At 41.4% G+C, this 27,347-nt stretch overlaps 1 protein-coding gene across 2 annotated transcripts in view; it reads right to left on the reverse strand.

The window, feature by feature from the left end:
• Positions 1–27,347, reverse strand: part of LOC124125735 — a 47,405-nt gene that overhangs the window by 13,025 nt on the left and 7,033 nt on the right. For both annotated transcript variants that reach the window (XM_046489109.2, XM_046489104.2), the window contains exons 2-5: positions 10,475–10,814; positions 10,145–10,195; positions 8,979–9,011; positions 5,884–5,979 (exon numbers count right to left, since the gene is read on the reverse strand). In XM_046489109.2, coding sequence (XP_046345065.2) covers positions 5,884–5,979; positions 8,979–9,011; positions 10,145–10,195; positions 10,475–10,802 — 508 coding nt within the window. In that variant the 5' untranslated portion in view covers positions 10,803–10,814. The remainder of the gene's footprint in view (positions 1–5,883; positions 5,980–8,978; positions 9,012–10,144; positions 10,196–10,474; positions 10,815–27,347) is intronic.

Raw genomic sequence — 27,347 nt, forward strand, 5'->3', positions numbered from 1 at the left:
ATGGACTTGTCTCCTTCAGTGTCGTCATCCTCTTTGGCCCCTGCATGAGTGCGTACTGATGTCAGCGGCATGAAATTAGGTACTGTGAAGCACTCTGTATGAAGCACTCCTCAACTGGAGTGCTTGGGTAACTTAGCATCTCCGGCGATGATTTCTTGAACTGACATTGTACGGACAACCGAGTCTTCAGTTTTCCGGACAAAGGAGCAAATTTGACAAGTTGGCTCAGTACAATCAGGGGTGTTCCGACTTGAGAAGTCTGAGGGTACATTTGCTGATCCAGCCAGGTGACGAATATTAGCCTGATATCGACTGACTGTGGAAAGGAAAGTTGATACGCGTGGCCTTGCTGAGAATTCACCCCTGCACAATTTCTCAAATGCCTGAACACAAGGCTTGCTGTCAGTAAGAATGCATGTGTTGTGGTGAGATTGGATGATGAAGGGGCTGACGTGTTTCGTGGCCGCAGCAACAGAAAGCGCTTCGATTTCACAGGGAAGCCATGAAACCTGGCGTCCACGAAGTTTGGCACTAAAGAAACCTGCTAGAAGTTGCCTACTGTCGCGTGTGACGTAAAGTGTTGCTCCGACACCATGAGACTTGACAGCACCATCAGTCACGATCCATAACTGATCCTCCGGACGTGGAAGCACAATAGTACGGTTGGAACTCAATGCAGCCTGGGCCTTAGCAAAGGCTGTTGAGAAGTTGTCTGACAATATGATTTTGTCTTTGCTTTGTGAACCTGCTAAGGCTTCATCCAACGGTGAAAGGAGGGTGGCACATCCAAGGATGACAAGGGCTAGTACTTTATAAGCTCCAATGAACGAACGAAGTCCCCGTGTTGTCTCTGGAGGAGCGCTTGTCGAGAGTGTCGCTATTCGGTGGGGGCTAGCGTGAATGGTGCCTCGGTTCCATATCCAACCCAGAATCATGACCGTAGACGGACAGATAACAGTCTTAGCGGCTGACAGAGGGAAACCATTCCGGTGTAGGGCCTGTAAGACACGCTTCCATGTATGTAAGAGCTCTTCATGGGTATCCCCGCCACAGTACAAGTCATCAGCAAGTTTAGCAACTACTCCCTCTTCAAGTAAGTCTCCTAGCACCTGGCACATGAGCTCTTCAAGAGCAGTCTCTGACCCCAGCATGTCCATGGCTGACCTGGCATAGACTCTCACTCCTCTGAAGGGGGTCGCTACACCACAGTACTTCATAGACTCACGTGAGAGTGGAATCTGGAAAAAGGCATTTGTGAGGTCTGTGCTAATAATGTGTCTCCACTGGGCTATTTGGCGTAAAGTTGAGTTAACATCAGGCATCAGGGATGGTTGTGGCTTACTGTAACGTCCAACATCTGCAAAGGCAGTGACCAAGACTCCGCTAGACTTCTTGACTAGGAAGGATGGGTTTAGGTACTCTACGCATATATTGGCATCCTCAGGTCTGACAAAGACACCCAAGTCTACGAGTTCGTTGAACTTTGTCTGTAGTTCTAAAAGTCTGTCCCTGGAATATTGGGGAACACGTCCTTTGCGCTGCGGCGGTAGTACAGGTCCCATGTTCACAACAGCTTGGAATGGAACCGACTTTCCGTTATAACCCTGGAACCGCGGGTCAAAAACAGTGTCATACTCTTCAAGAAGCGACTTGAAACTGGCCACTACCAATGGGGGAATAGTAGAATCAGGGTTTAACTTGACATCGCTAGAGTAGTTTGCTCCCTGGTGATGAACAGTTGAGGTTTTAAGACACGAAGTTGGATGGTCATGGGCTGTTGCATTGTTGTCCGGTAGGGTAGCAACTGGTCTGACTTGACAAAAGTGTTCATGTCGTCTCACGGTCTGTGGACTATCTGTCAAATTTGGGATGCGGATCCTGCCTGAGACACTTGCTAAGAGGCTAGGTGGAGGCCACATGTAGTCGTCTTTTGTAGTCACTTGTCTAGAGTCGATACGTGGCTCAACTGCCACGGTTCCATCTTGAGAGTACATGTCGTCGGGAAGGCTTACCTCCAGATATTCGCCAGGCCATACTGTAGCAACATGGGGAGCAAGTAAGAGGCTTGCACGCCGCACAGTGTGACGAGTGGTTGGTTCGTCGGTAGAGCCATAAGTATATGTGGCATTGTCCCCGACGTGCACTTGTCGTTTAGCTGGTCAAGTGTACACATCATTGCACTCAAGGAAGGGGGTTCCTGCAATGACATCGACATCGAGGTCCTTAACCACCAAGCCTTCGAACAAATACTGTTTGTCATCGCCCGCAAATGTCATGCAGGTCTCTCCAACGACTTCTAGGGGTGACTTCCATCTGCTTGATGGGCTGACTGTGATGACTTGGTAATCTTAGCCTCTAGACGTATTGCGGCTGATAGGCGAATCATATTGCCGGTTGCTCCAGAGTCGAGTGTGAGGCGAACACCATGATGATGGTGGAAAGCATCTAGTTACGGTGATTGACGGACCTGAATCCTTAGTGCTGAGAGGTTTGTAGACTTAGATAATGTTGAGGGGTCAATGGTGAAAGCATCCTCTGTCTCCTCATTGTCATTGATGTCCAAAATGTGGGATATCTGTCGAGCCTTTGTCATGTATTTCCTGTCATGTTCTGGTAGGTGTGGGCACACACTGAGAAAGTGACGTATGTCTGAACGTCCAGCTTGACTGCACAGAGGGCACATCTTGTTTGGGGGTTGAGGGGAGGTCTTTGGAGGTCTGTTGGTAAATGGAGATCTTCGCGATCGGTTGCCATCTGAGGACGCTGCGGCCCTCATAATCTTCACGTCATCCCCTGTACGTATCTCATCTAGGAGAGGTGAAAGCCCCTGCGAGACTTCCGGTTTGATGGAAGCTAAAGTCTGTGAGCGTAGTTCAGTACCATATCTTTGCTTGACCAGTCTTGGCAATTCAGGGTGAATCAATCGTAGCCATGTGAGTATAACAAAGTTCTCTAAAGTAGGAGAAAGTTCCTCGTCCTCGTCGATTATCACACCATGGTGCGTAATAGCACCCTCCCGACGCATGAGATTGTCCTCAATAAAGGCCATGAGACGCTGATATAAATCTTCAGGGCGTTCCTCAGGGTCAAGCTTAATGTCAGAAAAGTCTATGAAGTGAGCTCCGGTAGACTGAAATCCATAATGGAGTCTGATAACTTGCCAGATCTGATCAATTGATGTAGAATTCTTCACCATAGTGTTCCTTGAGATAACTGGGCAATAATTAGCTACTTGTCCAAGTATAAGTTCCAGGGCACTGACCTTTTGTAGAGCTGTTCGTCGCAACGCGACGGGAACCTCCTCATTATCATCGGTAAATCCACGCAAGGGAGCATGGGCAGTTTTCTTGAGCCATGTGGCACCTGTCGCTAGGAATGGAGAAAAATGTTCCGATCTAGTGACAATGTGTACAAAAGATTTTGACGCCAGTTCTCAAATGAATTAACTGTCTCGTGTTTGGTTAAACACCACTGTTTAGGTGCTCTCGTAGTATTAGCCATGATGAGGGTGTAACTTGTGCTATCCAGTAAAAGCAATACTGACCGATCATCTGCTGTGAAGCGATTGTGAGTGTTTTGCACAATCCAACCGAATGTCAGGTGTGGGAACTTGTCTGTAGCGCTGCCACCACGCCAGTGGGGTTTGACGGACACTCTTAGACCACTGACGATAGGGACACAAGATGGAGAGGCTTTTCGGTTGCGAGAGGTTTTATTTTCGAAAACCACGAGGCGAGTACAAACAAATGAGAGAGAGAAGAGCGAAGACAAGGGAGCTAACTCGGGAGTCTTCCGTACCGCTAATAACCAGCCAACACTATTGGCGGACTGTTTATACAGTCCTTATAACGGCAGTAGAGACGGTGACAGAATGCCAAGACTGAATGCAGCTCAACGGAACAACAACATTGGGAGATTACAAGCTGGAGCAACTCAGCAAGAAGTGGCCAGGCACTTTGGTGTATCCAGACAGACAATCTCCGCACTGTGGACTCGATACAACAACACCAACAGAGTTGACGACAGACCAAGGTCAGGAAGACCAAGTGTGACAACCCAAGCACAAGATCGATACATCCGCCTGCAAAACCTCCGAGACCGCACTACCACAGCCACGTCTACAACCACACAGATCCCTGGGGTACGCAGAATATCAGATCAAACGGTACGCAACAGACTGAGGGAGGCTGGACTTTTTGCACGAAGACCTGTTCGACGTCATGTATTGACCCAACGTCATCTGGCGGACAGTCTGCTTTGGTGCCAACAGAGGATTAGATGGGCACGTGCAAGGTGGAGAAATGTACTGTTTACTGACGAGTCCCGTTTCCTACACACACGTGCTGATGGGCGTGCACGTGTCGACAGACGTCGGGATGAACGTTACGCCCCTAACTGCGTGCAGCAGGTTGTCCCATTTGGCAGCGGGAGTGTCATGGTATGGGCCGGAATTCATCACGGTTGTAGGACGCCTCTCGTGCATGTGGCAGGTGCATTAACAGGTGTGCGTTACAGAGACTTGATCCTACAGCCTTACGTTCTTCCTCACATCAACGTTCATGCCCGACAGTTCCAGCAGAACAACGCTCGACCGCATATTGCATGTGTTTGTCAGGACTTCTTACAGAATAACAACATCCAGACATTACCTTGGCCAGTCTGGTCACCAGATTTGTCCCCGATTGAGCATCTGTGGGACGAGCTGGATCGACGCGTTCGCAGAAGGAATCCACCGCCACAAACACTTCCGATGCATGTGGTGGGCACAACCGAAACTGACATTTTCTGTACCCCTGTGACATTAACTGTATCGTGTACGTGTGTCTGTCTAGGTGACACGATTAATGTTTTGAACATTGTGTACATTGATCTTCAAACAGTGTTTCAATTATGGTTTCTGTGTCCTGTTTTGAAACAATCGCATTATATTACATTTTGAAAATCAGTGTCAAGTTTCTTTTTTTGAAGCGTATATATCCGAAGCTGAAAGTCTAAAATTATCCAATTTATAGAGCTCCGCTGAGACATGTCCTTGCTGGATCGCGACAGGCAGTGATCAGAGGAAGTTGACTTGTCATCAAGGTCACATGACAGCGGCGATGGTCCGTATTAAAGCAAGGGAGTGGAATGTGAAACAACTTTCTTCACCCAAAACCGTCGCGGTGCACTGTCTTTTGTTGTCGAAAGGTAAGCAGGGAATGCATTAAGGAGTAATGCAGGATAAGTAAAAAATATTCCAATTAGGTTTATTGGAAGATTCAACTTATGGAATCAATGTACATATGTAGTTTGTTTCCCCAAAAAGACATTTGAAAGGATTTCTCATTTCGTCGTTTGGTCATTACTGTCAAAGTTTCAAAGGTATAGAAAAATGAAGATGCAGTGAGGTCAGGTTACTCCAAATAAATCTCTCTTTCTCAATTAAGACAGGTACTAGCAAGATTTCGTAGCAGTTCATGCCATCTAAGGTTGAGACTGTATGTTATTACAACATACATAGAGAATAAAGGTGGTGTATACATTGCAAAAATAATTATGAAGAAGGTCCTTTTATTAGGATCTGAAAAATATTATTTTCTTCACAAGAAAAATATACCTAAAACGTATATAGTGCAACTGTCTATTCATAATTTTAATATTCTCCTGTGAACACCATCAAACACTTCGCCGTGTTTGTCTACCATACAAACCATTTGAGAGACTCCTTATAGGTTAAGTATTCAATTCCCACATAATACACTATATAGTGTACATAGTGTATTTTGGCAACCACAGTATATCAGTGTTGCATACAAATCACGATGAACCACCAGTGAGAATAAGGGCCGATGACCTACATTCTTCTTGACTAAAGACTTACAGACATGTGGTAAACGGACTTACCGCCAGATTGTACAACAGACCCATAGTTTATGCCTATGGCAAGGTTCTGGTTCAAATTACTGTGAGATGCACCAGTGACTGTGATAGGTGTTGGGGCTGTAAATAAAATCCATAAAACACATTTCATAGTCATTAAGCAAAATCCTTTCTTGAATAATATATCGTACACAGTAACACTGTGACAGACAGACAAGACAGACAGTTTATTCGTGTATGTGCCGAGACGACTAATAGTACATTATGTCTAAATTAAGGCGTAAATGTTACAACGAATGAGCCTTAATATATGCTGTACAAGTAACGAAGACATTTGTTCACAAACGGACTGTTCTCTTGCGAAATATATGATGCAGTAATAGAGATAGCTTAATTAAGAGACTATCGTCACCAGACTGCATTGGTATCAGAAACTTTTCATAAAAGGGCCTGATTACAAAATACTTTATTCTTATGTCACTGGTTCTGGGCAAATTATTAACACATGCTATTCATCCTCTGTACGATTGGGGGCGGTCGGGTAGCCTATTGGTTAAAGCGTTCGCTCGTCATGCCGAAGACCCGGGTTCGAATCCCGACATGGGTACAAGTGTGAAGCCCATTTCTGGTGTCCCCCACCTTGATATTGCTGGAATATTGCCAAAGGCGGCGTAAAACCAAACTCATTCCTCACTCACTCTGTACCATGGTGGTAGTAAAAATATGTAGTATTTTCTGTTTCAGGAGTTTGGGGGCTCTGATATGCAAATCATGACAATTACATCTACATTTTGTTAATAGTCGGCTCAAGTTTAATGTTTTTTTAAGCCTACAAGATATCTTTCTGGCGTGATTTGAAGCTTGAAATCTGAATAGTAAGTTAGGGATTTCGACTCTTTGATATCGTAGTATTGTTGGTAGATGACATGCATCAACCAAGTCAGCGAGCCTGACAACCCGATCCCGTTTGTCGCATTTTACAGCAAGCATCGGTTGTTGAAGACATATTCTACACAGGGTCGTCAAGGGTCTCTGCAGGAAAAGATAATACACTAGATATTTATGGTATGAGATTACCTCTATGGCGCTTCCATTAATTGTCCATTTCTCATGTGTTTCTCAGTTCTTGACATTTAATACTACTACTTTCGTCTTACTTACATTAATGGATGAACCCCATTTAAAGCAATATTCACCTATAAATTATCTTCTGCAACAATACAACGAAGATAGCAACATTGTCAGCAAACAACAGTATAGATAAATCATGAATGGTGTCGTCAATAAAGATTCCCATACTGTCGTTTGAGGTTATTTCTTTAACTAATTCTTCATACAATAGGAACAGAACAGGTGACAATATGCAACCTAACGGCTATTTCTGTTGTAACCATATCAGTCCTTACATACCTGTTAACTCGTACAGATGGTTAGACATTTTTGTACCAATTATATATTAATCGATTCCGTGAATACCAGATTTAAGCAATAAATACAATAACTTCAGTCAATCCACAGAGTCAAAGGCTTTGTTATGAATCTACAAATATACAGTAAACATGTCAACCTTTTTTCCTGAGATGCTTTTGAATCAATAAATAAAGAGTAAAGGCCTGATCAATAGTAGAATAATTTTATCTGATACCTGTTTGACATTCCGACAATGAAGTTTGTGAGGATATCCACCTTTTAACAAGATTATCTATTATCGTAGAGAATATTTTATTCAAAGTGTTCAACAATGATATACCTCTGTAATTATTTGTATATCCCAGCTAAATTGTAAATAATCAAGTCTGCACCAAACAGTGCAGTGATTCACAGCATGAGGATTGATCCACACAATTTGGGTGTGATGACATGGAATGAACATTGTCACAATTCGATCCATTTAATTTGTCACCTTTTACAACAGGTATAGGTTGCTGGGGACCTTTATCCTTACCCAGAATCCCCACAGGTGAGTAATAACAAGCATGAAATACTCACATCTCCCGTCAATATGACATGTCGGGTGTGTGCAATGCATTAGCTCCTGTGAACTATGTTCACTGGGCCTTTTTGTAAATGGCCTCACTGCAGCACTAAGAAAAAGTTATTACTGGTGTTGTTTTTCCATCTGCAGTTTATGATAGAATATTTTACTGAATTTGTAATGAGTAAGGATGAGACATATGGACGAACAACTTCTTTATTACAATTAGGAGCGATGGTTTCGGTGTAGGTTCTAACACCATTATCAAGCAAGTGAAGTACAGAGTATGGTTGACAAGAATATATATTGTCTATACAGTTGAGTAGGTTTACAGTTACACTGTTGTATTTGTAATGAGTTGTGTTTCTGTATGAAGTTAGTCAGAGAATGCAACAACTGTGTCCATGACACTTTTGGAGGAACATACACTCAAGCAATGCAGAACTTACCGACAAGAAAGGAAATGTATTCAATACTGTGAGATGACATTATGTGCCAAGTTTGGTAACGAAAAATGGTACGGTTTTCAAGATCTGCTCCGGAAACGAGGACTACCGCCATTTTCAGTCTAAATCAAAGTCGTTGCCATAGAAACTCGAAAAATAATTTTTTTTAAAATCCCAAACTATCAAAAGGCACCCGTTCACCACTCGACCTATCTATGTGCCAAGTTTCATGAAGGAATACAGTACGGTTTTCAAGATCTTCTCCGGAAATGAGGACTGCCGCCATTTTCAGTCTAAATCAGTCGTTGCCATGGAAACTCGAAAAAGTAATTTTTTTAAAAATCCCAAACTATCAAAAGGCACCAGTTCACTACTAGATCTATCTATGTGCCAAGTTTGCTGAAGAAATGTAGTATGTTTTTCAAGATCTGCTCCGGAAACGAGGACTACCGCCATTTTCAGTCTATATCAAAGTCGTTGCCATGGAAACTTGAAAAATATTATTTTTTTAAATCCCAAACTATCAAAAGGCACCAGTTCACCACTAGACCTATCTATGTGCCAAGTTTGATGAAGAAATATAGTACGGTTTTCAAAATCTGCTCAGGAAACGAAATGTGACGGACGGCACCCATTCCTATATGCCCCTTCCACTTCGTGACGGGGGATAATAATAGTATCATATGAACACAACTCACCTATGGATGTGTCCAATACAGATGTGTCACCTCCTGCATAATAAGTAAGAAATCATGTATCAAACATTAACATACTCAGATTCGTACACAGATTGTGATGAGCTCACTCACTCACAAACGAAAGGAAGAAACACACACAATTCACAAGGCAAATACAGGATAAGAAGAAATATATAAAATCAAATAGATATGTTAACAATAATGCTACGGCACTGAAGCTCACCTGGATATGTCAACAGTATACATGTCAACGAATAGAGACTCTCACCTCGTCTTTTGACATCAAACATATCAACTCGTGTGGAAAAACTCTGAAGCTTGCCGAGTAGTTTTCCCACTTTTACCAACGAGTGTTGATATATTTGCTATCAAAAGACACGAGGGTGAGATATTATTCATCATCAAACATAATTCTTCCAACTTTTTTAGTTTGTAGACAGTAATAAGCAGTGTCTTAGTGTAAAAAAGTAAGGCAAACAGCTTCAGTAGCAGAGCCATTTGTGATGTCACTTGATTGTGACGTCATGGTAACCAATGACGTCATAGTGGTCTGCAAAGTATTGTGATGCAATTTCATTGAAGTGATATCTACAATGTTGTTGTTGTTGACCCATCAACAGATCCTACATCTGACTGAAGGCATGAGACGCAGGGTGGAATGCGTCATCCGGGTACGTGGCGGTTATTAAGGAACATTTTCACATAAAACATCAAATGTAACTCGTTTACTTAATCCTGAAGCTCCATACTTTTTTTGACATATTGTCTGAGGTCAAAAACAGTACCTGTTTTTTTGACAGTAAATTTCAATCACAACTCCCCAATATCTTCTTTATTTGTTGTCAAATGTTTGTTCTATCCGATAACATTGGTATTGCCCAGCTCCTGTGGTCAGTCATCCTATGCCATGATTTTTGCCATTTGTCATGGTTCAGAAATAGGGGTGTGCTTAACCTTTTTCTTTGTGTATATTTCAAAACGTAAAATATCGCAAAAGTAGAACACATAGATCATACCCCACTACTAACTACACATGTGCCAAAGTTTATTCCATTTGGAAAACAAAATGCTGTGCAATAGCCTATTCGAACCTTTATAACAATTTTGATGTACCTGATCTTAAGAAATACCAAAGTGGATTATAATTTCAAAATACTTTTGCTGACCTTTGTTTTCCTTGAATGTGTCCTCTGGAATTTGCACATCACAATCCTCTTCTTGAGGAAGTAAAACAACAGTGATTATTAGATTGGTATATTGTGTACAATTAAGATACAACTGCCACATGAACATTTTGTCAAGAACTGAAGTGATGTTCTGTATTTTGAATCACATTACCGAATACATGTATACTGATTATAAAATCAGACTTCATAACCAATAACAATGGAATACAATGAGACAACCTGTTTAAAGATTTCTGTTATACATAAGGTGCCACTATACATTGTGATTTTATTAAGTTTTATGGTCCTGGCCACAATGAGAGTACTTACTTCCAAAGACTCTTCCATCAAGGGCATTTCCACCAACTGTCAATAACCTGCGACCTTCACATAGTTGATCTGTTGGCAGATTCCGGGGAGGAGTATGGACAATGTCTGAAGACACTGCAGCTCTTCCACTGTCAGAGTCACTGCGTGTCTCACAGGCGGAGGTTTTGTCATCCTTCACAGGGACTGTTTTGTCACTCAACACTTCTCCACTTTCAGGCTGACTTTCTGCTGAGTGATAACTGTCGTCCGTTTCATCGTCATCTTCCTTTTCATCATCATCTTCCTCAGATAGGACGACATCAGAGTCTTCATTCCATTCAGGATCCATGGAAAGGCCTTCCTAATGACGTACAATCTTACAATTATTTGTAACAAGAATAAGTTGTTGTTTTCTGTTAGATCTTTTAAGTTATTCCTTCTCCATTTTTCGCAAAGACAATATCTTGGCTCTTGGGAGAATAGCAGTTTTGCCTGTTTCTTCTTCCACGTCTAACTCTATATTTCAACAAAATGACAGCGGTGTGTAAATAATCGGGTCTGTCACAGGCAAACCAGTTAGTCATCTTTAGTCATCATTTAGTCATCTATGTTTCAACAAAATGACAGCGGTGTGTAAACAATCGGGTCTGTCACAGGCAAACCAGTCGGTCATCTTTAGTCATCATTTAGTCATCTATGTTTCAACAAAATGACAGCGGTGTGTAAACAATCGGGTCTGTCACAGGCAAACCAGTTAGTCATCTTTAGTCATCATTTAGTCATCTATGTTTCAACAAAATGACAGCGGTGTGTAAACAATCAGGTCTGTCACAGGCAAACCAGTTAGTCATCTTTAGTCATCATTTAGTCATCTATGCTTCAAAAAATGACAGCGGTGTGTAAACAATCGGGTCTGTCACAGGCAAACCAGTTAGTCATCTTTAGTCATCATTTAGTTATCTATGTTTCAAAAAATGACAGCGGTGTGAAAACAATCAGGTCTGTCACAGGCAAACCAGTTAGTCATCTTTAGTCATCATTTAGTCATCTATGTTTCAACAAAATGACAGCGGTGTGTAAACAATCGGGTCTGTCACAGGCAAACCAGTTAGTCATATTTATTCATCATTTAGTCATCTATGTTTCAAAAAATGACAGCGTTGTGTAAACAATCGGGTCTGTCACAGGCAAACCAGTTAGTCATCTTTAGTCATCATTTAGTCATCTATGTTTCAACAAAATGACAGCGGTGTGTAAACAATCGGGTCTGTCACAGGCAAACCAGTTAGTCATCTTTAGTCATCATTTAGTCATCTTTGTTTCAACAAAATGACAGCGGTGTGTAAACAATCGGGTCTGTCACAGGCAAATCAGTTAGTCATATTTAGTCATCATTTAGTCATCTTTGTTTCAACAAAATGAGAGCGGTGTGTAAACAATCGGGTCTGTCACAGGCAAACCAGTGAGTCATCTTTAGTCATCATTTATTCATCTATGTTTCAACAAAATGACAGCGGTGAGTAAATAATCGGTCCGTCACAGGCAAACAATTTAGTCACCTGGTACGACAAGCACAGAATGCTTGGGACTACAGCATCCAAAATAAGTAATAAAAACAAATCATGATGGCTCATTGTTAAATTCAACATTGAGCTAAATATATGCAGAATTAGTGTATTATGTATTGATTGAGATCTTGTTGAATTTACAATGCCTTAGAGTATTTTCATTAGTCACTATGTTCTTGACATTAATTGTTATAGGGTTATCCTGTTCTCACTAGCATTTAGAAATACTTATTTCTCCCTATTCAAAGACGTTTTCATAATTATACTTCAAATATATTTTCTACAGTTTGAGTGAGTGAGAAAGTGAGTATGGTTTTACGCCGCTTTTAGCAATATTCAAGCAATATCACGTCACGGCAGGGTACACCAGAAAATAGGTTACATACATTGTACCAATGTTAAGAATTTAAATGGGGTCTTTGGCGTGAAGAGTCGACACCTTATCCACTCGGCTACACCTCCCCCCCCCCCCCCCCCCCCCCCCCCCTAACAGTTTGAAGAGATCCACCCCTCAGGCACATGATTGAAAGGGGTGGTCGGGTAGTCTAGTGGTTAAAGTGTTCGCTCATCACGCCGAAAACCTAGGTTCTAATTCCAACATGGGTATAATGTGTGAAGCCCATTTCTGGTGTCCCCCGCTGTGATATTGCCGGAATATTGCTAAAAGCGGCGTAAAACCTCACTCATTCACTCACTCATGATAGTAAGTTCTTTACATAATGTGAAGAGCGGGATATATCCTTATACCTTTGTAAAAAAATCAAAGTTATCTGACACAGATACCAGCGACTGTTGAAATGAAACAACCGAAATTGCAGCGGGCGTTGCGAGAAGAATTGCTCAAGCAAAACACGTTGTTTGTTTTTAACAGTACGAATCAGTATAGTACCCAAAGTTGCGAGACAACAGACTACCACTTGCGACGTGACTTTAGGAAAGAAATATATTGATTTTTGTAAGTCAACTGAATTCGTTATTGTTCCCGATAATGTTTAAAAAAACCCGACATAAGTAAAGACGTTGTTGATACTTTATTTTGTAAACTACCGAGGCTGGCGAGTCACATAATCATGTAAAAAGATACAAGGCATACAGAAGTCGACTAATAGGCCTATATCAAGAAGTTATCTGCAAATATAATAACAAATATTGAGCATTACGATTTTATTAGATCAACAAATGGGTAGTGAGCAGATAAACATAACAACATTATTTAAAAAGCAGTATTAGAGAAACAAGATAATATTTTTACGGATGATAAAATATATTTATTACTAAAAGTAACACCAATTCCTATTTTGTTGAAATTACTCCCTACGAAATACCTATAACTCCCTGTAGTGTAGCTAATGAGTCATACAGACTCCCAGTATTAAGATGCTCGGGCAAATCCTGTTATTTCAGAATACTTGTGTCGTCATAACGAATACAAATGGTAGAAAAGATCTGAACTGTCAACACTTTCGATCTTATAATCTCTTTCCAATATGAGGCCATGTACTACAATGTAAGTTGTTTGCATGGGCCTCAAGGGCAAGTAATTGATTGCGATTTTGTTGCGGATATAAATATTAAGTCAATTCCCAAGAAAAGAAATATCATTACATTCGCAGAGAGTATTGAAACGTCTAAGTAAAAGTGCTAAAATCGCTTGCTCTATAATGGGATTCAAAACCAAAAATATTTTTGGGGCATGTCCAAAAAACTAGAGGCGCAATGGCGCAGCGGTGCATGACAAATGTTTCCATTGGCTGAAAACGGTGCCTACTTGTACAGCAACTGGCCAAGAGATAATCCCAATTGTCTTTAAGCTGTTGGGTCATTTTAAAAAGATGTTGTGAAACGGTGGACGATGATAATGATTAACGATACAAAAGTACACAAGAGACAGGTTCTTACTTCCACATCTTAGTTTTAGTGCTATGTATGTTGTTACTTGTACAACAGTAAAAACGTACATCCAGCATTCGTTAACTAGAAAATATAAAATAAGCAATTAATAAAAAATATAACAAATGTTATATTTTGGATAACAGTTTCTTATTAAAATACAGTTTCTAGGTACTTTTTGAGGTTAAGCCTCATCAGGGATTCGAATCCACTCTGCCAGAGTGAGACACCATATCTACATTACACAAAGTCAGCGCTCTAACCCACTCAGCCACCGAGGCTTCCACTAAAGTGGAAGTCCAATAGATAAGAAGATTGAACACTGTACAAAAAATTGTCTTTGTTTCCAATTTCGCATTTAGCATTTCCATATACATAATTCCCAGTCTAACTAGAGGTGAAACAGCATTATAATAATCCTTCACTGCTTTCTGGTTGGCAAGAAGATGTCTCTTCTCCCTCTCAAGGCCATGGTCTAGGTGTCTTGGTGACATCAAACTACCTGATGGAATCTGTATGATTGTGGTTTCTTATGGATGCGACTGTGCTTCGTGACAGTCATTTTTGGTGTTGATGAAATTATCCTCTTTGAGAACATTTCAAATGAATGGAAGTTTGACGTATTGATACGTATTGAGTCATGCAACTCAATAACAAGTACCTTTAAAGGAAAGGAGTGTTCAAAAGAATAATAACTAATTTGACTGTTAAGCTATGGAGCACATTTGATAAGAATGGGGTAGTGAAAAATCAATGTTTTCTTACCATTTATTCAAAACTGACTCCTAATTATGTGATGAAGGTGACTGCTAAGTTTTGTAACTCACTGAATATCTGAGAAAATAGGAATAACATGTCTTTCTTTTATAACGACAACCAAACACAAAGTAGTTTCAAACATTTATTATGATAAAAAACAAAATTATAAATTTGGCGTATGGGGAATTCTCAGGTATGACTAAGGGTGCCCATGATTGAGCATCAATCATGCCAAGAATTGGAAACGATTTGGCCACTTGCAAATAATAACATGACACGGCAAAACTGGACGGCTAAATCGTTGGCACTAAGTGTGTACATGATCGAGCATCGGTCCTGCCCAAGCATTGGGATCAAACGCTGGCTATAGTTCTGAGCCTCAGAGCACAGCGAGTGACTACACAGAACGGTACAAAATGGTGCGATAAATGAGAATACAAGTAGCATACAAGTTGGATGTGGATTATTGAACTTTAGGGGGAACTATCCCAGCAATTTGAGGAGGATAGTAAGGCCACAATTCGAGCCAGATGTGGATAAAATAAAATACCATGATACAGCTGGCTGAGAATACCCCATAAAGAAAATAATACCTAGTAATGGCATATAGGATTATTACGCCTGAACAACATTGGACTTGGACTATAACGCCAAGGCTTACTCTGAAGAAGATTGACAAGGTCAGACAAAGTAAGAGTCAACCATAAGATTTGACTGTAGATAAGTGCACTATCACTGAAGCAAAGAATTTGCCTGCATAGAAACTGCTACAAAGAGTATATACACAATGTAATAGCCATGGATAAACAGGCTGCTGAGCATGCTAAGTATGAGCAATATTGCGCTGAGCTGCAGCTATGGAGCCCTTATCGACTCTGATATACCGAGCATAGCAGTCTGATTTCCAGCATCCTAAGGCTTTAATCATATGGTCTGGTACATGAGCTGCAGCTGCAGAAGTGGCTGCTCCGATTCTAAAAGAATGTCCATTGAATTTCTTGTAGTCGTATCCTGCTGCCGCCAGAGTTTGATGTAGTTTATGAATAAAATAGTCACGGTGGAGAGGTATACCACAATCGGTGAGGAACAATGGGTCCGAGGCACAGGCCTGAGACTGATTGCGCAGGTTAACATAGTTTTTCATTGCCTGAACGGGGCAAGTTGGTCCGGGCACTGCATGTACAGTAATTGTCACACCTTTCCCTAGCTGATCAGTCTTTGATTGCTTGAGAAACAGATCAAAGCAGGTGTATTCCATGTTGAAGGTAATCGAATTCATGGATAAATGTTTTTGATACACATATTTGGCACAAGTGAATTCATCTCATCTCACAAAGGCATAGAAGGCTAGACTAAATACAGCCTGCAATAACATGTTAGTATAATGATGGAACAAACGCTTGTCCAATTGGAAGCACAAATTGCGCAACACATGAATAGTTATAGGTAAACGCTCTGCTGCCGGCACGCTCTGTATCCGTTGAATTGCTTTCATGATGGTCTCTAGCCTAAGAGTGTTACATACTGACCATGGATTCTCAATTCCATGTCTTAGATAAGCAAACCTCACAGCAGCGAGATAGCTCCTGATTGTTGTACACTTATAATGTAGTTTGTAGAAGCAGTGTGCTACAAAGCACAAGAGGGTTTGTTCTGTGATAGGAGGCAAAGCAGCAGGCCACCAGCGTACACTACACATGGCCATGAAGTTCAGGAAATTATGAAGTCCTGATTTATAAACCGCCTGCGTTTTCGTTGAGGGTGCTTGTGACCAGAGTTTGTTGAGATCTGAGCAGATGGAATGGTGATTGCTGTGATTGGAAGACATGGGGTAGGCACATTCAGGATATCGAGCAAGTCTGTTGGCCACTGCTGCGCGAACCATTTACCCTGATAATAAGCAACATAACCGATGGATGCTGCTGCATCTGTGTAGAGTTCTATCTCTGGTGCTGCGATCTTGTCATCGTAGAAGAATGATATGCCATTCCAGTCTGTTAATAATGAACACCACATTGAGAAGTCTAGTTTGCACTCCTAGGTAATATTGACATGGTGATGTAGTTGGGGGACGGAGTGAGCAAGCTTGAGCAGGTAGCTAACAAAGGCTCTACCTGGTTTAATTACCTGCATTGCAAAATTTAAATGTCCTAACACACTCAACAGTTGTCGTTTGGTGACCTTTCTTCTCTCTTGGACTGAATCGACGACAGCAAAGATTCTAGCTACTCTATCAGCTGGGAGTCGTGCTTCCATCTTGTCAGTGTCTAGGATGATACCAAGGTACTCTAAACATGTCGTAGGGCCAATTGTTTTCCTTGGTGACAAAGGAATCTTGAGATCGTTGAAGAGATGTCGCAATTTACTCATCGTTGCATTGCCCTCGTCCTTATTTGCGTCAATTGTGAGAAAATCATCAAGTAGATGAAGAATATGAGGAATGTGGTACACGTAGGTTGCGATCCAACAGATGGCTTGAGATAAAAGGTCAAAATTTTAGGGCTGGATCTGCATCGAAGACCAGTCTGGTAAAGTAGTACGAGCAATTGTCCCAATGGATACCATGTAGATGCCAGAGAGAGAGTGATGTATGGGTATCAGTTTGAAAGCATCCACAATATCAGCTTTGCACAGATAGGCGTGTCGTCCAAGATGTTTGATGATTTGTATGGCGTCATCCAGCTTGACATACACCAGGAAGTACTGTTCTTTGTCGATGAGGGAGTTTAGACTAGGATTGTCATGGTCGTTATGCAGTGCTGATAAATCAACAATCATGCGTTGTTTCCGAGAATACTTGCCTTCCACGATCCCTATGGGATTGATGCGATGATAGGGAAACGGGGACTCTGTGAACGGACCAATGAGGTAACCCTTATTTAGCTCCGTTTGTAATAAGTTATTAGTGGCATTTGGATCTTTATTGGCAGAGATGAGATTCTTGCAGAATTTTGATTGAGCAGGAGGGTTTTGAATACCCGTAAAGAATCTGTTTGTCATCCCTGCTATTAGTCTTGTCATGAAGTCATTGTCTGGATGGTTGAGCAGGTTGGCAGATAGGCGATGGACGGAAACCGGGGAGGGAGTTGCACCTAGTCAGTTCTTCTTTGAAGATGTTTTATCTTTCCTTTTGCTGGTGCTTTCTTCTGTGTCTAGACTTTGGCACTTCAGGGCAGAGTGGGGTTTACGACAGAAGGAACACAGATGTCTGTATTTGCAGTTGACATGGATGCACTTGTCGGCATTGTAATTATTACAAATTGGAATGCCTTGATGGATAATGATTGCTCGTGCATGGCTATCAGCTCTTTTGTCCGACTGCCACCGTTGATCAGGAGCGTCATAGTGTGATGGCTGTGCTTTGGTAGCTTGAGAGGTAGAAACCAGGGAGCAGAACTGTGTAGAATGTCTGACATCGTGACAAAGTTGACATGCATTGAGTCGTCGTCCCGTGAATATTGTTCTGTATAACTCGTTATCCACTTTTCCCCAGTTGACTTTCCAGTTTTGCTGCTCCAGTAATGCTGCTGCCATTGCTGAGAAACGCTTGTGGTACTGGTAGTATGTTAAATATTGGTATTGTACATGCATTCCAATGATGGTGCGCTGATATTTGTCCATTTCTTTCCTGCATCGTGGCCAGCGACTAATCATGATGTCCTTATAGCGACCAAATGCAATGATGAAGTTACCAATTGTTAATGGCTGCCGCAATCTTGAATCCCTATTGTTAGACCCCTTAAGAAGCAAGTCCATGTCATCTACATGTATAGTTTTGGACGGAGTAGAAAGATCATCTGGCATAAGCAGAAGAGCTAAGTTGATATCTCTACCTTCACATATTTGGCGGCGGAGTGTAGCCAAGACCACTTCCACCTCAGGTGTAGTACCATCCAAGATTTGTTGTGGCAAAGCTGGGAAGTTAACTTCGGGCTCCACTGCGAAGGGGTCGTCTTTGGCAAATCTGGCCGAGTATAAGCCATAACCGTGGTGAGTGCCGGACGGTGCGTCAATGATGAAACGTTCAGGCACTGAGAAATTTGCTGCTGTGGGGGTTGTTGTGGTGGTGGAGGTTGTGACAGTTGTGTGATCTGTTGACGTTGCACTTGCGTTTGTAGGTTTTCCACTGTCTATTTCAGTGACTGAAATGCGATCATAATGTCTGAAAGGTTAACACTGGACTGTGGGGGGGATGTCCGGAGGAAGCTCTTGAGGGTTTCTGTCATTATCTGAGACGTTGTCACTCACGGATGTCTGGTTGTGCAGAAGGTGGAAATTGTCAGTATAAAACTGCTGGTATTGTTGTCGGGTCAGGCCTGATGGAGCTGTGATGTTGAGTATGTTTTTGATATAGCTGCAGATATGGGGCAGTGACCAGTTCCTAGGGAATGTCTGGTATGGACGTTGATCTCTTCTGTCATTGCTTCTTACTGTAGCCCTCTGTCGCACGACTCGGGACTGAAGACTGGAATGTTCTGGAAGCCCCTGGTACTCTTACATTTCCCCTGTATCAGCAATCTGGAGATCAACATAAGATTCTGCGTTACCCGATCGCCCCCGGGGTGGCTGACTTCCTAGATGACTTGGGTGTCTTTTTACGTCTCACATTCTCACTGTGAAGCACGGCTACGCTAATTCCAACTCGAGTAACACGCCCGGAGAGGCAGGATGGCTTCGATTAAAAACTGCTTGTCATTGTTTACAACTGTTAACAATGGCTGCTGACCTGTACCCACTGCGCATGCGTGGGAGGAAGGCTTGTAAGCTTCCTGAGAGGAAACTCGTGTCTGCGCATGCTCCTGTCCAACTTCCTTCCTGTCAAAACAAATAGTTACGACTACGACGGGTGTGGCTGTTGTAGGCACAAGCCATTGTCTAAGCAATAAACTGGAAAGGTTGTACAAGACGTCAAAATGGCGGACACGATAAACGTGACTCGAGATAAACTGGGCGGCAAAAGAAAGTATAGGTCGAGTTCCATGATCAATACAAAAAAAACAAGAAGAGGTTTTGTTGGGAATTATAATATAATCTAGGGAGGGGTAACAAATGATTGATCAACCACAGTTTGAATGAAATTGTGTAATCACAGGTAATGTAAGCTCAGGGTAAACAATGGTGGGGTAAGAAATTTCATTTTCAAAAGTTGTCTGAAATGTCACCAAAAAACTGTCAGACACAACAAGTTCATCGCCGACACAGTTGCCTTCAATAGCGTGTATGACCTCCAGCTGCCTCAGTGCATGCTGTGATACGCCGCCTCATCAATTACGTCAGTGGACTGGAATCCGTTGCCACTCGTCTTCTGTTGACGGGAGGCTGATGGGGTGCTCTAATCTGTTTGTCAAGATGGTCCCACAGATGTTCAATAGGATTCGTATCAGGTGAGTGGGCAGGCCAGAGCAAAGCGTCAACGTCCTGCTGGTTTAGAAAGTTCCGAGTCAGTCTTGCAGTAATAGGGGCCTGGCATTGTCGTGTTGAAACAGTGTCCCCTGCTGTTGGTTTTGTAAGAACGGAAGCCCAACTGGCTGTAACACTTGGTCTCTACTGCACAGCGTTCAGGTTTCCCTGTATAATCACCAAATCAGTCTTCTGATCTCCACAAAAACCGCCCCACACCATGACACCTCCCCCGCCGAATGAATGGACCTCTCTAATACACGCCGGAGCCAAACGTTCCCCTCTGCGTCAATAAAGTCGTTCTCTGCCGTCATTTCGAAACAAGTTAAACCGACTTTCATCAGTAAACAGCACTCACTTTCCAGCGTTGAACCTGCCTCGCCCATCACAGTCTCAGGCGTCGATGTTGAGCAATCAGTACCATTCCTCAGAAAGGACGATACGCTCGGATTCAAGCAGCACAAAGTCGGAGAGTACTGTACGTTGGCTAATGGGATGGCCCAACGCTGTTGATGCCATCATCGTTGCCGTTACGAATCTGTTTCGCAGGCGAATGAGCCGGATCTGACCGTCTTCCAGTGGTGTTGTCACTCGGGGTCGTCCTGTCTTAGGCCTGTCCTGTGTCCTCTCTGTCTGCCCGTACCGTTGAATCAGCCTGGCTACTGTTAATGGTGTACAACCAAACCTTCTGGCAATTTGGACCTGTGTTGACCCCATTTCGGCCATACCGTTGGCTCTCTCTCTCTCTGCTCCTGTGACAGTCGTGGCATTTCTTTTGTGTGTTTTCATCACGTGTGGTTATACCCTGCAGATGAACGCATTTATACAGCTAACATGCACGTGCAGTTTATGCCATAGGCGGGTAACCTGTTTCACCATTTGTTTGTCACCGCACGAGTGCCGTCAAAGGTGGTGCGTTCGGGTGAGGTGTTTTTTGGTACCTGTTCCTGGGCAGTCATATTCCCAATATCCACTTTCCACTAGTTATCGCTGTTTTTAGGAAAATTACAAATTGCCAACCAATACCTTCTTTTTCCGCTTAGTTTATTTCTGAAGTTGTTAATTAACCTGTGGTAATTTCAAGCCTTTGTCATCACTGATCAATTGGTCGATCAATGAAAGGTGATTATAAAGATGTGTCAAATAGATACTAAGGTAAATTCATATATTGCTGCAGATTGTCACTATTGATAGTTTGGATTTGGCCAAGCCGGATATCGTGTAAACTTCACATTACAAAATTATTTACTATTATAACCAAATGAAACACAACCCACTATCCGATAGAGGTAACTATACATAGCATTTATCTCAATAAACTTTGTAACATGTTTTGGGTTGATTTCTTTGCGCGTGTCTGAATTCCATTAACATGTTACATATCCTAAAACTGACTAATCAGCAAATCTCGCTGCAATGTGCACGACAGATACTAGAGGAGGCATGCCAGAAATAAGAAACCTAATGCTTCCGAAAGGAAGCCGTGGGCATCACGTGCGTCGGGGGACCAGCGCCATCTGATTGGTCGTTAACAGTTGTACAAGGTGGAGGAAAAAAGCATCGTTTTTCCATCCATTTTACGCTTGAAAAACTCGACGCTTTTCCACTTTCTAGACTCTAACCAATTAATCAATTTTAATTAAGTTTTAGTCGTTTTTCCGTCCAATGACCATACACAGAAAAAAACGATGTTTTCGTGTTTGCAGTGTGAATTCGGTTGTTGGAGGAAAGCCAATAACGGAAGACAATATCTTGGCCAAAATAGTGGCACATAAAGAAAGCCAAAAGATTACATCAACAGCAGTGACCTGTACATATAAGACCAGCAAGTCTACAACTTCTACTGTTTGAAGGAATACCCCGTCCACTTCACAGACTCCTGGTACTTCTGATGTCAGTAGCACGGCCGTCCTTGATACAGACTCGACATATAATACTCAAGACTCACAGAATGAGTGAACAAAATGGCAACCAGAAGAAGTATGGCAATGTACATCGCTCATATTTGTGAAAACAGGCCACAAAGTTGCGACTAAATTGGTCGCCATGGCGATCTAGTTTTGTATTTTGCGACTGGTATTTTCATGTCAGTCGCCAACTGGCTCCTTGTCTTTAGTTAAGTTTGGCGACTAAATATCTCTTGTCATAAGATATTAAAAAAGATCGTTTTTAATATAAGTGCGGTAACTTCAGTGAAAAAAAATCGATATCAGAACATTATAACATCGATTAGATCACTGCTGGGCCATGTGTTCTGTTTTCGCTTTCGATATGAAGCTCCATACCTGGAATGAAGGAAGCACTTTCCGTTATTAAGTAATGCACTAACGATGTTAAGAGTTTAGTACCCACGCATGCGCTGTACGACATCCGCCCAGGTGACAGCTGTGGCGGTCGTTTCGCCGTTCAAAAACACGAAGTATTTTTCCATATTTGCACAAGTCAAAACAGAGACCATATACCGTATATGGTCTCTGGTCAAAACAATCGGCAAATGATGAATACCGTATTTCATAGCCGAGAATTTAAGCCAAATTAAGGCGACGAAAGCCGAGATGTCATTTGACTTACATTACACGCGATCGCACGAAAAAGATGGAAATAATAACTTAGATGTAAGTTTGATTACTTTTAGATATATTTTTGTTGATTTTATTTATTACTTTGTATAATGTATTTAAAGATTTGTTTAAAACGTCTTTATGTTGCTCTTTGACATGTTCGATGTGGACCCGTTGTCGAAATGTGTGTCCGAGAATTATATTTTCAATAACATCGCAGGAAATAGTGACTAATTTTTTAATTTATTGATAAAAAATGATAAATTGATGTAGAATACGGTTTTCAGACATTGTGAAATGTGATAGATTTAATAAATGAATGATATCATAGGTAGGCCCATAAAAATATATACTATTTTGACGTGACTACGGCTTGGCCGGAAAACCGGCCTATGGTGTTGAAAGAGATAAACACATAGATCTATATTGATGATTTGAAGTTTTATTTTGAAATTATTTGGGCAAGTGAAAATAAAATCAAGGCAAGTGAAAATTGTCTTTAAACTTGTCCGATGGCAAGTGAAGTTTTTTTTTTAAATTTCCATCCCTGAAAAAAATTCGAATAGATCTACCAAGCGCAGAAAAAAACTTACACCGTAGATATATCTACCCCTTTAGCGAAGTCCGGCAAATGAAGAGTGATGAGAAACTTGGTCAGTACAAATTCGAAATTTGAGATAAAAAATCACTAGACATGTTGATTTACCGTTAAGATTGTATTTTTTTGTTCTGCTATAGACATTGTTTTATATCCAGGGATTATGATTACCATGTGTATCTTCTCGTAAACTAAGCCGGACACAGCAATCAGCTGTACACATATTTTCTTGGAATTTACCGGTGATTCAGTCAAGACACACCCAATGATATAACTTTACAGGGTTTTAATGCAAGGATCGGCAAAAATTGTATCTGAAACTATTTTTTTATCAGAAATAATATATTCTAATATCTTGTTAATTTAGATGCAGCTTTTACTAAACATATTTGAAATAATAATAACCCTAAGCGAAGCAGCTGATTGCTATTGCTATTACCGGGTATTACATGGTTTTACATGGAACACACAGTCTGACCAGTCATCGTCAAGGCTCATGCGCACGTGATCGCGTGATCGCGTGATCGCGAGAATTACCTGTTGACATAGAATCGTTCAACAAAAACAAATATGACTTTAAACGAGTCAAAGTATGGCATTTATGACATATGTATCCATTCTCTGTCAACTAAAGTTCGTTTCAAGGCGTCAATAGCGGTAATCTGACCGTGGTTTCTGTTAATAACCGTTAGTTATCCGATCGCTTCACACACGATTTCGCCGAAATTAATTGAAACAATATTAAAAGGAATTTTGAATAAAATTAATGAAATAAGTTACAAACATAAGTCCAGATATACAAAGAACACTTTTTATAGTCAGACAGTGTAATTACATGAATAATTTGCGAACTTCAGTATGGATTTGTTGACATGGTATTTCCGGTGTTACGTGCTCACGGTAATGTCTCATTATTTCGTGTATAATGCGCACCCCCTTCTACACAGCTGTGGGTTTTTTGGAAATAAATGCGCAGTTTACTCAAGAAAATACGGAATGCTTTGAATGGCGAAGCTTACACGGAAGTTTCATCGTCTTTCGACATGTTCGATGAACCAAAACCTGCAACTAGCACCGGTAAACTGTCAGATGATGTTACTGACACACTGTTCTAAAGCTTGTTTGTCTGAAAAACTCAAAAGCTTCAGCAACACGTCAACAGTTCTTGTTCATGATATAAAACTGATTATTTAAACTGATGGATTTTTTTGTGTTTTGTTATGCAGAAGCTCAGTTAAATTACAAGTCATTACTTTTTACATTTTGTCTTGGCTCCTTGAAATTCTCTTTGGCTCCTTGAAAAAAACATTTAGGAGCAAAGTGGCTCCTTTGAATTTTTGTTAACTTTGTGGCCTGGAAAAGGGGCACAGTGCACACAGTGCACACTGGACGAACCTGATCTATTGCACGCCTGTCAGATGTGTGAGACGAAATGCAGAGTTTTGGTGTCCCTGTAACGACGAGCCAGAGGCGTGATGTGCATTATAAGTGTATAAATATTTTATAACTGCGTAATGCATCCAGTTATTCAAGTTTGGACACTTTTTACACCCCGAGTTAACTTTATTGATGTCGTTTGGTGATGGGGATTCCCTCACTGTGCATATGACAAGCTTGTCTGGGGCTCAGTGGACATAAATAGCAAGTCAATGAGGCAGGCGAAAACATATGACGTCATTCCAAAGTGTCATGGTCGCAATCGGAACTTCGGAAGCAATCGAAACAGATTTTCGCTTCAGACACTTTCACATTAAACATTTGATGACCCACTTCATATACTCAACAACAAAAGTTCCTGTGACACCAATATTTTAGTGTATTTTTCAAACAAGTAAAGTTTGGTTTTCAATATTGTAGTACATTTTGGAATCGAGTCACAAAAACGCAACTGCTACAGAAAAGCATGCATTCCATGCAAAAGTTGACTTTTTGCAATCCCTATGCATCTCACTACCCAAGAATGGGTATAAAAACATGTGCGTTAAAGGGATTACATATGCATGGTTTAGCATCGTGCTGACTTAAAAACAACTCAGAAAAAATTATGCAATTATTCAACATTACGAAATGCCACGCCTGTCCGAAAATGAGCGTCGAAGGTATCCTCGAAGCAGGATCGAGTCAATGTGATGTTGCAAGACAATTTAAGGTCCACAGAGAAATACCACATGGTGTTAATGGCAACGTTGGCAACGTTGGCAACAGACAAATGCAGTCCATCCTCGGAGTGGCAGGCCATGCGTAACCAATAATGGACAAGACTGGATTCGAACAACACACCTACGAAATCGACTCCAGCCAGCAACAGTGACTAAAAAAAAGCATCCCTGGCCTTAGACGAATATTTTCACAAAACATACGTCGCTGCCTCAGATGTGCAGGGATTGTCACCAGAAGACCCGCCAGACGTCCCATTTTGACAGGAACCGGCAGCGTTATGTTATGGGATGGGATTACGATAGCAAGACAGAGGACCCGTTTGATAGTGGTAGAGGGAAATCTCAATGGACAGTCCTACTGCAACAAGATCATTGGCCGTGTTGTTTTACCGTTTTTGCGTCGTCATGGCCCAGGCATTACCTTTCAACATGACAACGCCCTGCCTCATATTGCTCGACTTGTTCAGGATTCTCTTCAAGAAAACAACATGAATGTCATCCCCGCTCCCTTGTTATCTCACCAATCAAGCACATGTGGGATGAGATGGATCGGCCCCTTCGACGTCAACCACGTGTTTCACAGACACTCCAGGAACTTCGAAACATGCTCAAGCACACATGGACAGATATCCCACAGGACTTTGTGCGACACCTGGTCCATTCCATGAGACGAAGATGTGTTGCTTGCATCGAAACCAGAGGTGGACACACACGCTACTGATTTGAAAATTGACATTTTGGCATGTTCATGTTTTTTTTTATGAAATCACACATTTTCTGAAGTCAGTATGGCAAATTAAACCATTGGAACACTTACAGGAGTCTTTTATCTGTTGCAAACCGAAATCGTTTTAGATTTGATAAAAAACCTAACTTTGCATTAAATCTGATTCAATGTCACAGGAACTTTTGTTGTTCAGTATAGTTAAATTTAAATATTCAGTCGGTGAAGTTATTATTGTACCTATTTATTTATAAAAAATGGCAACTTCTACCCATTTATACCACACAATCCACCCAGCAGGCACGCAACATTGGATCAACGTTTAAAATTGGTTGCGTTTAGGTTGTGACGTTGATCAACCAAAACGCAACGTTGTATCAACGTTAAATCTTAAACGTTGAGCCATGGCTGTGATACTGACGTCACAACAACGTTGAATTTAAGACGTACGTACATCATTTCAATTAGACGTACGCCTATTCGAAAATCGACAAATCACCATACTTTTCCACTCCGTTTCACCTGTTTAAACACTGCGTTGAAACCCAAGAATGATCAGTTAGGCTGCCTATTCAAATTTAAACAAGCCAGGTATATTAAATTATATATGTATATTTTTATATATATACGTGCACATATGTAAAGAAATTCACAAAATAATTACACAACATGGATGATTCCCCGACGTGTTTCAGTGTTATCTTCAGGGAGAAGTTGAAAAAAAAAAGTTGAAAAGGGTTTAACCTGAAAAATAAATATCTTGACGCGTGGACTTGAACTCGGTACTTGCAGCTGATGATAGTTGGATATTTAGCATCAGCGAGGACAGGAAGTGGATTTGCGACTGCGCAGAAAATTCAAAACTTGGCGGATACTCGATCGAGAAGGTAAGTTCAAGTAACATTTGACATTCTTTGCATGTTTGTTTCCATTCTTATGTTGAAAATGAGTTGTAGTTCAATGGTCATTTAGTTATGACACGTAGATCTGTAAAGTTGCATTTTCGCACACACCTTTGACGAACAGATTATAAATAGCCCATCCAATCGGTCCATTGATAGGCTGGGCAGGCTGTGTAAGTGGGCTACAACATGGCTCAGTCGGCACGCGCGATTATATGAATTGACTTTTACTGACGTATAGTTAATTTTTTTTTATCCGTATATGTTTGAGTTAAGTTACTGAAAAATACCAGATCTACATGGGCCTAGTTGTTGAAATGTGGACCCGATGCA

Source organism: Haliotis rufescens, unplaced genomic scaffold (assembly GCF_023055435.1).
Source record: "Haliotis rufescens isolate VD_foot unplaced genomic scaffold, xgHalRufe1.0.p SCAF_5, whole genome shotgun sequence".
NCBI lineage: Eukaryota > Metazoa > Mollusca > Gastropoda > Lepetellida > Haliotidae > Haliotis > Haliotis rufescens.